An 11,515-nucleotide genomic window follows, 5' to 3' on the forward strand; every position below is an offset into this window, starting at 1 on the left:
GCCTTCCACCGCCGATTCTCTGGTTCTGGGCCGCGCGGGCGGGCGCTCGTTAGCTGCCCGGCAGGCTGCAGTCGCAAACCCCTCAGGTCCCCGGCTGCCCTACTTTCTCAGTCAGTGGAACAGGAACAGTGACGCTGTCCATCCCTCGCGGCTCCATCTTATCAAGCTTACAAATGGCCGGTGCCCATTACATCCTGGTCACCGAGAAGCAAACTGGGCCACTGCCTAGCCTGGGGCTCACAGCCCTGCCTAGCCTGGGGCTCGCAGCCCTGCCTAGCCTGGGCTCACAGCCCTGCCTAGCCTGGGCTCACAGCCCTGCCTAGCCTGGGGCTCGCAGCCCTGCCTAGCCTGGGGCTCGCAGCCCTGCCTAGCCTGGGCTCACAGCCCTTCAGCGTGGGCCACTCAGGACTGTGAGAAGTTGGGGGGACCTGGGCTGTGGGTTGCAACGCTTGCCGCCAATCCTGACGACATGAGTTCAATTCCCCTGACCCACGTGGAGGAAGGAGAGCATCGGGTTCCTCACGTTCTCTGGCCTCCACTCACTCGCCACGGCACTCGTGCCCCTAGAACAAATACGAGTTTTAAAAGTTGGGAGATCAGAGGCTTAGCTTCGCGGTCGGGCGTTTCGCAGCAAGCTGGAATTTGCCAGGGTCAATCCCCACCCAAGGTTACCTCACACCACGAGTTTCAGCCGAGCAGGGTGTCATGATGTGTCCCGCGTAGGAGTTAGAACATACGTAACAGTCTGCCTGTCGGAAAGGCACATTTAATTTAGTGGGCGTATACTTTTTTTTTTTCCAAGACAAGGTTTCCCTGTGTAGCCTTGGCTGTCCTGGACTCGCTTTGTAGACCAGGCTGGCTTTGAACTCACAGCAATCCACCTGCCTCTGCCTCCCGAGTGCTAGGATTAAAGGTGGGCGCCACCACCGCCCGGCCTAGCGGGCATATTCTTTGAGATCCATTTTTTATTTTTATTTATGGTGTGTACGCTTTGTGTCTGGCGTATTCAGAGGCCTGAAGAGGTTGTCGCACCCCCAGGAGCTGAAGTTACAGGCAGGAGTGGGTGCGGGAACCGAACCCTTGTCCTCGGGAAGAGCTGCAAGGCCTCGGAACCGCGGTCTCGATTAGCTCAGGGTGGCATGAACTTGCTCTGTAGTCGAGGATCGCTTTGGAATCCGGATCTTTCTGTCTGCTCGGTGCGGGGCTGGGAGCTCGGGGCGGGGTCACACCTGCGGGTCCTCATCCTTTGCACCGGGGACTGATTCCAAAGCCTTGCACAGGCCAAGCCTGTCTCTGCGGCCCTTAGGCGTGCTATTTTATCCGTGTGTGTGTGTGTGTCTGTGTGTCGGCGCCTGCCGCGTGCACTGGTGAGGGGCCCAAGCAACTCTCTCCACCCAGTGGATGAATCACTTGGCACCTATGCCCTGAGCAGTTTTGCGGGCTCAGGACCGTGTTTATTTGGCACGCTTGGCACGTGTGTCCTTAGCCCTTTATGGAGGCTGCAGTGTAAAGAAAATAAGGGTTACGTGGGTGCAGAGGGCAGGAAGCTTGCTTTAGGCCGCTGAGCCGCGAATGCAAAGGCCCTGGGGCCGGAAGGACCTGTCTGTGGTTACTCGCATTCCTGTTGTGGGAGTTGAGGTGTAGTTCTCGGGAATGCCACCCGGCCAGGCCCTCCCTCCCCGCTGCCCCCAGCTCAGATTCCACCCCGCTGTGCTTCGCAGGTGGATAGACGGAGGCTGGAGGGCTGAGGGCGGAGGAGGAGGAGGCACCTTCTCAGCGCGGGCGGGCACAAGCACGGGAGAGGCAACGGGGCGGGTGAGAAGGGAGCGCAGGAAACAACGCGGGCGGGGACGGGAAGCGGAGACGAGCCGGGCGGGAGGGACTGAGGGACCAAGAGTGACGCGCCCGGCTGGAGAGAAGAATCGAGGTTTGGCTCGGGCGGGGACGACAAGCAATTGGAGCGCAGGGACGGCAGGCGGCGCGGGCGGGCGGGCGAGCGAGGCCTTTGTCTCCTCCTCTCGCGCGCTCGGTGGTGCCACTCCGGTCCCCATGAGCCCGTGGCCCCCCGGCGCCCGGGCGTCCCTCAGCCCCTGACCTGCCCTGTCCTCGCCATGGCCGAGGCGGCCTCGGGCGCCGGGGGCGCGACCCTGGAGGGGGAGCGGGGCAAGAGGCCCCCTCCCGAGGGCGAACCTGCGGCGCCTGCGTCTGGAGTCCTGGGTACGTGAGCTGCGGGTGGCACCGGGATGGTGCTCGGCGTGCGCCCGGGGAGTGCGGCGGCGGGGGAGGGGGGATAGGGGAGGGTCGCCGATCGGGGTCACACGTCCGGAGCCTGGCGAGTGGCCCCGAGGCCGCTCCTTGTGGCGCTGCGGCTGCGGCGCAGAGCGCGAGGTTGGGGTGCTGCGTCTGCACCTGGGGGTCCCGGGTGCAGGGACGTGGACACGCCCCTCTGATGGCCCCAACCTGGCTGGTGTGAGCCTGGCCATCTGGAGACTCCCACCCAGCACAGGGAAGCAGGGCGGTATGGACTCCCATGGTTTTGGGTTCGAATCCCACCTTGGCTGGGTGACCTTGAGCGCGTGGGTATGTCTCTGAGCCTCAGTCTGATGACCTGTGAAATGGGAGTAAGGACTGCACTCTGTTCGTGTGGCTGCTTTAAGGACACGCGCCGCGCTGTCATACCAAGAAGCGCTCAAGGCTGCTTGTGGGCTCAGGATTGTGGTTTGGGAGGCGGAGCAGGGCCTCAACCATGAGTAAAGATTCCGATGGCGGAATCTTGGGGGAAGGGCCTGGCTGGTGCAGGGGAGGTGGAGACCGCGGAGCAAGGCTAGGCTGAGGGTGCCCAGCTCTGGAGAGCTCTCATGAGAGCTGAGTCAGTCCCCGGATGGGCCTGATCTCAGTCCGGCTTTCTGTGCTGCCCCATAGATAAACTCTTCGGGAAGAGGCTACTGCAGGCTGGCCGTTACCTGGTGTCCCACAAGGCATGGATGAAGACGGTGCCCACCGAGGACTGCGACGTGCTGATGACCTTCCCAGGTATTCACACCTTCCTGCTCTGGGCCCAGATGCAGCCTTTGCCAGCCTCGGCCGAGATGTGGAGGGGGCCCCAGTGGGCACCCTTGAGGCGAGACCCATTGGCCCCTGTGCCCCTCGGCAGACACCACTGATGACCACACGCTGCTGTGGCTGCTGAATCACATCCGGGTGGGCATTCCGGAGCTGATCGTGCAAGTTCGCCACCACCGCCACACGCGTGCCTATGCCTTCTTCGTCACCGCCACATACGAGAGGCGAGTCCCCTGCCTCCGCATCCCTTTGCCTCTGTCACCTGGCTCCCTGCCCCTCTGAGGGCCGGCCATGCTGACCATTCGTTTGTCCCAAGATGTGGCTCTCGCATCGTCCTTAGCTTGGTGAGCCGAGGTGCCACGCTGAGCCCACTCTGCCCTGTCCCATCCGCAGCCTGCTCCGGGGGGCCGATGAGCTGGGTCTGCGCAAGGCCGTGAAGGCCGAGTTCGGCGGGGGTACCCGCAGCTTCTCCTGCGAAGAGGACTTCATCTACGAGAACGTGGAGAGCGAGCTGCGCTTCCTCACATCGCAGGTGACCGCCGTGCGCCCCTGTCCCTGCGCCTTCGACCTTCGTGCCCAGCTCACACCAGTCTTTCCACAGGAGCGGCAGAGCATCATCCGCTTCTGGTTGCAGAACCTACGGGCCAAGCAGGGGGAGGCCCTACACAACGTGCGCTTCTTGGAGGACCAGCCAATCAGTGAGCAGTGCAAACCCGCTGTCCAATCACCTGCAGAGAGCTGGGCGTGTCTGGGGCAAGGGGGCGGGGCTTGAAGTAACCAATCAGAGGCTAGGAAAGAGTTGCGCACCCAATGAACCCAGAGGGTGTGGCCCCCGCTGGGCACCTGGGGCAAGCCTAGGGCAGGCGGTCCAGGTGAGGCTTTACCACCGATGCGCTGGGAAGGTGCGGGCAGGACCACGGACAGCACCCATGGACTGGGTGGTGAGGCCCACTGGGAAACCAGTTCTCCCAATTCACTTTTTGACACCAGCCTGCGTCATTTCTTAGCCATTCAGGCCCAGAAATGGGGATTAGATTCTAAAATACACTTGATGGGCACGGTGGGGACATGGCTGTGCTCTTCCAGCTCCAGTCTGTTAGCTCAAGACCAGCCTGGGCGACATAGACTTCTGGCCATCCCTGCCCTTCTCAAATTCATCTCCGGAGTGAGTGGGCTACCTGCCACACTCCGTTTATGCCATACCGGGCATGGAAGCCTGGGCTTCATATGCTCTACCAACCGAGCCATATCTCAGCTTGCTATGGCCTTAAGAGCAGGGGGGAAAATAGCCGATGACTTTGGTTCCAGCCAAGGTTGGTTGCCCGTGCTGGTCATATGGTGCAGGGGGCAGGGGTCACTCTTATTCCTGCTCCTGCAGTTCCGGAACTGGCTGCACGAGGCATCGTACAGCAGGTGTTTCCGGTCCACGAGCAGCGTATCCTGAATCGTCTCATGAAGTCCTGGGTGCAGGCCGTGTGTGAAAACCAGCCTTTAGGTATGGCTCTGTGGCTGAGTTGGGCCGAGGTTCCAGGAGACACTTGGAGGTGACCCAGACTCCCTTGTCCCCTGACAGATGACATCTGTGAGTACTTTGGGGTGAAGATTGCCATGTATTTTGCCTGGCTGGGCTTCTACACATCTGCCATGGTTTACCCTGCTGTCTTTGGCTCCGTGCTGTACACATTCACTGAGTCGGACCAGGTACTGGGGGGCTCTGGGCCAGCACCGAGGGTGGCCTCAAAGGCCTTCCTCTATAAACTGCCTATGTCAATGACCTGGCTCTCCTCTGGCACCTGCAGACAAGCCGTGATGTTTCCTGTGTGGTCTTCGCTCTCTTCAACGTGATCTGGTCAACACTGTTCTTGGAGGAGTGGAAACGGAGGGGGGCAGAGCTAGCCTACAAGTGGGGGACCCTAGACTCACCCGGGGAGGCTGTGGAAGAGCCACGGCCCCAGTTCAGGGTCAGTGTGGGGCTGAGGCAGTAAAGGAGAGGATGTGTGGGGGGGGGGGGGGAGGGCGTTTGTGTGTGTTGGGGGGCAGTGGTCTCTAGGCCATGTTAGGCAACATCGGAGAAGTGTGTGGGCGGAGGGAGGCTGCGGGTGTAAAGGGAGGAAGGTGGATTTGAGGTTTGAGAAGGGAGCATAGAGGAGTGTCTCTTGTGAGAGAAAAAGATGGGGCCGAGGGAAATTGGGCTTCTAGGGTCAGGAAGTGGGTATTGGCCCTGGTCTCACTGTCCTTTCTGCTGGTTGCTAGGGCGTCCGTCGCATCAGCCCCATCACTCGGGCTGAGGAATTCTACTACCCGCCCTGGAAGCGATTGCTCTTCCAGCTGCTCGTCAGCCTGCCACTGTGCCTGGCCTGTCTTGTCTGCGTCTTTGTACTGATGCTTGGTTGCTTCCAGCTGCAGGTGACCCCCACACTCCCGCCCTTCCCCTACCCCCTGCTCCGCCTCCCGTGACCCCTGAGCCACAGGCTCGGCTTCTCCCGGCTGATCCCCAACACCTTGTCCTGACCCTCATAGGAGCTGGTCCTGAGCGTCAAGGGTCTGCCCCGCCTGGTCCGCTTTCTGCCCAAAGTCATGCTAGCCCTGCTGGTCAGTGTGAGCGCCGAGGGCTACAAGAAGTTAGCCGTGTGGCTCAACGACATGGGTATGTGCTGGCAAGGGAGGCCCCCACCATCTTGGGGATCCCCCAAAGTCCTCGGCAGGGGCAGGGTGGCCCCTCACTCACCTCCTCGGCCCCTAGAAAATTACCGGCTAGAGAGCGCCTACGAGAGGCATCTTATCATCAAAGTGGTCTTGGTGAGTGAGCACGCGCATGCGCCAAGAGGAGAGGCGGGTGGGAGGGGGGCTGGGGAACCCGCAGGGCGGGGCTGCAGGATGACCCCCGGCTGCCTGCCTCCCAGTTCCAGTTTGTCAACTCCTACTTGAGTCTGTTCTACATCGGCTTCTACCTCAAAGACATGGACCGCCTGAAAGAGGTGAGGGCCCGTCCTCCGCCGCCCCAGGGGCAGCACCCTGGCCCTTGGGGACGGACCCGCGTAAGGGGTCCAGGGCTCTCCAGCCCCTCCCTCCCCTCCTCCATCCTTCTCTCCTTTTTGTCCGTCTGTCCGTGCGTCCTCTCTCTGCCTGTCGTTTCCCTTTCCCATCTGTCCGTCCACCTGTCCCGTCGGTCCCTCCACAGCTCCTGCTACTCCTGTCCCTGACCCAGAGCCTCGAGCGGCAGTTGCGGGCGGCGCTGGTCCCGCTCGCGGCCCTGCGGTTCCGCCTGCTCCTCCTGTCCCTCCGGGGTCTCCTGCTAGCGGCCCGGGCCAAAGTACGGGCAGGTGGCGAGCCTCCCCACGGTGTGGGCAGCGTGGCTGTGCTGCGGGTGGGGCACGGCAAGCATAGGGCGCATGCGCAAAAGGGGGCTCTGCTCCAGGCTGAGGAAGGCCCACCCACCAAGGCGCCCAGGGCACTGCAGGGTGGAGATAGATGCTCTGAGAATTCTGGCCCGTCCACAGGTTGTCTGTGTTGTGCATTGCACAACCGCGTGTGGCAGTTGCATTGGGGCCTCGAGTCCAGGCTTGTCGAGGGGCGGCAGGAGGCACCGGGAAGGGCGTGTGCGTCTGCGGGATGTGAGCCTGGGGTGCCCGGCCCCGTCCGCCCCACGCGGCCTCTTTCCAACCGCAGATGCTGGCCACTCTGCTCATCACTCGGCAGCTGCTGCAGAACGTGCGCGAGGTGCTGCAGCCACATCTGTACCGCAGGCTGGGTCGCGGGGAGCTGGGCCTGCGCGCCATCGGGGAGCTGGCTCGAGCCTTGCTGGGCCTGCTGAACCCTTTGCGCCCGGACCCACGACGGCACCTGGAAGCCCAGGCTGATGAGGGCGGAGCGGGGAGCCGCAGGTGTCTGGGCGGAGGCTGCGGGGCGCCTGAGGAGGAGGAAGAGGCTGCTGTGGAGCAGAGGCCGGCTGGGGAAGGTGGGGAGGTCCCAGAAGGGCCTCGGGGTGGCAAAGAGGAGGAGTTCGAGGAGGATGACGAGGATGACGAGGACGACGAGGACGAGGGCGAAGAAGGAGGCCTCTTGGACTGCGGGCTGCGCCTCAAGAAGGTCAGCTTTGCAGAGCGGGGCACAGGGAGGCGCAGGCCAGGCCCGGGCCCCGACGGCCTCCTGGAGGAGGGGAGCCCCACAATGGTGGAGAAGGGGCTGGAGCCTGGCGTGTTTACGCTGGCCGAGGAAGATGATGAGCCGGAGGGGCCTCCGGGTAGCCCCGGGTCCGAGCCCCCGACTGTCTTGCTCCGTCGGGCGGGCGGCGAGGGCCGCGACCAGGGGCCTGATGGAGGCCGAGACCCGGACACAGGCTCCGGCGACGATACTGGGAGACAGAAGAGACACAACAGGTCCTCGTGGATCGACCCGCCAGAGGAGGAGCATTCGCCGCAGCTCACCCAGGCAGAGCTGGAGAGCTGCATGAAGAAGTATGAGGTGAGAGGGGCGGAGCCCGCAGCCGCCCTGGCGCCTGGAGGCAGAGGCCAACCTGGGCTACATAGTGAGTTCCAAGAGAGCCAGGGCTACATAGAGAGTTTCTGTCTCTAAAAGCCAAAAATAAGTCAATGGTATTGGAGCACTGGCTCACCAGGTGAAGAAGCTCACCAGGCTATCAGAGGATTGGATGCCAGATCCCCAGCACCCACATCGGCCACTCAGAAAAGTCTGTAGCTCCTACTCCAATGGATCCAGCACTCCCTTCTAGCAGCCTCTGAGTGCTCGCACACACACACAAACACACAGGAATGCACACATACATAAAACAAACTTTAGAAAAGTAAAAAGAAAAGAAAAACTGGGCTAGTGGGCTAGCGGGCTAGCTAAATGCATAAAGCCCCTTGTCACCGAGCCTGACACCTCAGTTCAACCCAGGGGGCTCCTGTGGCACAATGAGAGAACATACAACCAAAAGTCTGGTGTTCACACATGTGCAGTGAACCCCTATTCAGAAAGACAAAGTGGACAATGCTGGAGGAACGACACCCACAGTTAACCTCTGGCCTCCACACAAGCTCACACACTGCTTACACATTTGCACCTGTGAAAACCGAGCAAAGGAACAAACCAGCTGAAACAAGCACATAGTCAGGAGCGCGTGTGATGGTGGAGGCAGGCTCACGGTCTGCAGATGGAGTGGTCGGGGTGAAAGTGGGACCGCTGTGTGAGAGTGTCCCTCGACCCTGTGCAGGGTAAGTCTGAAGATGGGGATGAATCAAGGGGGGCAGTGCCACACCTCATGGGAACCCCTGTCCTCAGGACACATTCCAGGACTACCAAGAGATGTTCGTGCAGTTCGGCTATGTGGTCCTCTTCTCCTCTGCCTTCCCACTGGCCGCCCTGTGCGCCCTTGTCAACAACCTGATTGAGATCCGAAGCGACGCCTTCAAGCTATGCACAGGCCTACAGCGGCCCTTCGGCCAGCGTGTGGAGAGCATTGGCCAGTGGCAGGTGGGCCAGTCAGGGAGGCCCAGAGGGGATGGCAGGGCATGCTGGTCTCTGGTTGGGCCTGTCTCTCTGAGCCTCCTGCCTCCCCTGCAGAAGGTCATGGAGGCGATGGGCGTACTGGCCATCCTGGTGAACTGCTACCTCATCGGCCAGTGTGGCCAGCTGCAGCGCCTGTTCCCCTGGCTAAGCCCAGAGGCAGCCATCGTGTCTGTGGTGGTGCTAGAGGTGGGGCTGGGGTCCCCGGGGAGGGGGCGGGAACGGTGGGGGGGCTGAGTGGAGAGGCCAGGCATCACTGAGCCTGCACGCCCCCTCTTGTGTGTCCTCCCACAGCACTTGGCTTTGTTAGTCAAGTACCTCATCCATGCAGCCATCCCTGACATCCCGGGCTGGGTGGCCGAGGAGATGGCCAAACTGGAGTACCAGCGACGGGAAGCCTTCAAGGTATGGAGCTGGGGTCAGCTGGGGTCAGGGTGATGCGGTTCAGCAGGGGTGGGGGTGGGGAAAGGAGAGTAACATCAAGGCTAAGGCCTTAGAGAAACCCCGCGGGCTGCACAGGGAGCAGCTCAGACCCCGCCCCCCCCCAAGATTCCACCAACGGACAAAGTATTCAGAAACCTCAGTGGCGTGGGTAGTGTGTGCTGGGGCATGGCTATCATCTCAGGCCCAAGGGGGTGGGGAGGGGGGACAGGCGGGTCAGGAGTTCAAGGCCATCCTCAGTTACATAGGGAGTTCAGGGCCAGGCTGTGCTCTCTCAAAACAAAAACAAACAAACAAAAAAAACCGAAGCCAAATGTGTCTCTAATACAGACTGGCTGCGTTTTCTTCTGCATTTGGAGAAGGCGCTATACTTCTACATAGCCCATCGTGGCCTCACATCTGGAATACCTGCCTCAGCTTTCTGAGGACAGGCGTATACCACCACACTTGCTTTGGTTTCGTTATTTTTGATGGAGTGGGTTGGAGGCGGGGTTTGTTGCTTTTATTTCTTTATGTATGCTGTTCATGGGTCTTGTGTACAGCCGGGCTTGGGACTGCTACCTGTGAACTGCACTCCCCAGAGGTTCGTCCAGGGACCTCCTTCTTTAGATTAATTTTACTTTATGTATTATGTTTTGCCTCATGTGAGTATGTGCATGCAGTGCCCGGGAAGTCCAGTAGAGGGCGTCTGATCCCCAGAAATGAAGTTGTGAGCCGACATGTGGGTGCTGGTCAGTGAACTGGGGTCCTTTGCAAGAACAGCGCTCTTAACCACTGAGCAGTCTCTCCAGGCACGTCTGGGTCCACAGGAGGGTGTGAGCATATAGAAAGCAGGGTGCCGCTGCAGAAGAAATCAGAGCCTCCGCTGTGCCACATTTGTGGGTCCTAAGGGGTGACTGTAGCTTGTGCTCGTGCAATAGGTGCTGTCTAGATTTTGATGGCACAAGCTCTCAGGAAGGGCCATTCTTCAGCTTGCCAGTCTGTCTCTCCAAACTGCTCTGCAAACAGCACAAAGGGCCAAGGAGCCTCGCCTTCTAAGCCAGTGTGCCAACCAGGAGCCAGGATTCTAGGGCGTCTCTCTACCGGAGCCACGCCCCTACTCCCTCAGTGGGGGATGCAGGCTGGGCCTCGTCAGTTCCAAACTGAACTTTAATGACTTTATATTGACGGACTCGTGCCTGTGATCCCAGCACTGGGGAAGGTGAGGCGCGAAGATTCTGAATTCGAGCTGCACAGTGAAGCCTTGTCTCAAAAGCACAAAGCAAGGGGAAAGGGGAAAAAGGCAATTCTTTTGAAAAGGCTGGAGTGCCCACATCCCGTGCTCTCTGAGCAGCAGGCTCAGCGTTTCTTTGGCTTCTCCGGGTTCTTCCAGCACCGGGTGGCCAGGTCAGGGGTTCGGGGCCCAGGGCAGGCCCCGGCCGCGGCGGGCGCTCAGCCTCTGCGTGTCTCCTCCCTGCAGCGGCACGAGCGGCAGGCGCAGCAGCGCTTCCAGCAGCAGCAGCGGCGACGGCGCGAGGAGGAGGAGCGGCAGCGGCACGCGGAGCAGCAGGCGCGGCGGGAGCGCGACGCGGGCGGCCGCGAGGAGGCTCGCGCGGAGGCCCCGGGCCCCGACCCCGCGGCGGAGCGCGGCGCGGCCAAGGCCAAGGGCGGCGAGCGGCCCCGACGGCCCGGAGCGCTGCTGCCGCCCGGCCCGGTGCTGCGGCTGAAGCAGATCATCCCGCTGCAGGCCCGGCCGCCCGCGCCCGCCGGGTGCGCGCCGCCGCCGCGCTCGCCCGCCGACACGCGCCTGCCCGCCTTCCTCAGCCTGCGCTTCCTCAAGGCGCCGGAGCGCGGCCCGTCCCCGCCGAGGCCCGGGAAGCTGTTCGCCTTCGCGGCGCGCGAGCCCGCGGCCAACGGGGCCCCCGGGGGCGGCGCGCGCGCGCACAGGAGCGCCGGGGACGAGCCCGCGGCCGCTGAGTCGGAGCCCCGGCCGGAGGACACAGGTCACAGGCCTTAACCCAGGCGCGCTTCGCGAGGGCCGTGGGCGCCGTGGGGCCCCGCGAACCGCGCTCTCCCTCCGCAGGGCTCGCCTCGCCGCCCGCCGGCTGCTGGCGCTGGGACGCGCCTTGGGGCTGCGGCGACAACCCGCCCCGCGTCCCCGGCCCTGCGGAAGCCCCCGCGCGCCCCGCGCAGCCCGCCTGCTGGCCCGCAGCCCGCCACTAGCCCCGCCGCGCTCCTGCCGTTCCCTCGACCAGGATGGGGGCCACGAGCGGACCCCCCCCTCACAGTACAGAAAAGTACACAGGATGGGCGGTTATTTATTTGTTTTTAATTTATTTTGTCATATTTTTGTAAAACGGCAGAAATGCAATAAAAAGTCTATTTCAACAGTGCTCGAGGTCAGAGCAGTGGAGGGACCTTGTGGTACCCGTGGCGGGAGCCCGAGCACCCCACCTCCCCCAGGATGAGGTCTCTAGGGGACCTGGGTTCAGATGTGTGTGCATGTAGCATCCCACATGCTAGA

At 62.0% G+C, this 11,515-nt stretch overlaps 1 protein-coding gene across 1 annotated transcript; it reads left to right on the plus strand.

The window, feature by feature from the left end:
• The first annotated feature begins 1,966 nt into the window (after positions 1–1,966).
• Ano8 (anoctamin 8) lies at positions 1,967–11,008 on the plus strand. The gene is made up of 17 exons (XM_051169754.1): positions 1,967–2,217; positions 2,923–3,033; positions 3,155–3,287; positions 3,457–3,595; positions 3,665–3,761; positions 4,442–4,558; positions 4,637–4,764; positions 4,863–5,024; positions 5,317–5,469; positions 5,584–5,710; positions 5,807–5,862; positions 5,967–6,041; positions 6,733–7,527; positions 8,347–8,538; positions 8,629–8,760; positions 8,866–8,976; positions 10,472–11,008. The coding sequence occupies exons 1-17, from the start codon at positions 2,112–2,114 to the stop codon at positions 11,006–11,008; spliced, it is 3,171 nt and encodes a 1,056-aa protein (XP_051025711.1). The 5' UTR covers positions 1,967–2,111.
• Positions 11,009–11,515: the final 507 nt, after the last annotated feature.

Source organism: Acomys russatus, chromosome 27, assembly GCF_903995435.1.
Source record: "Acomys russatus chromosome 27, mAcoRus1.1, whole genome shotgun sequence".
Lineage (NCBI taxonomy): Eukaryota > Metazoa > Chordata > Mammalia > Rodentia > Muridae > Acomys > Acomys russatus.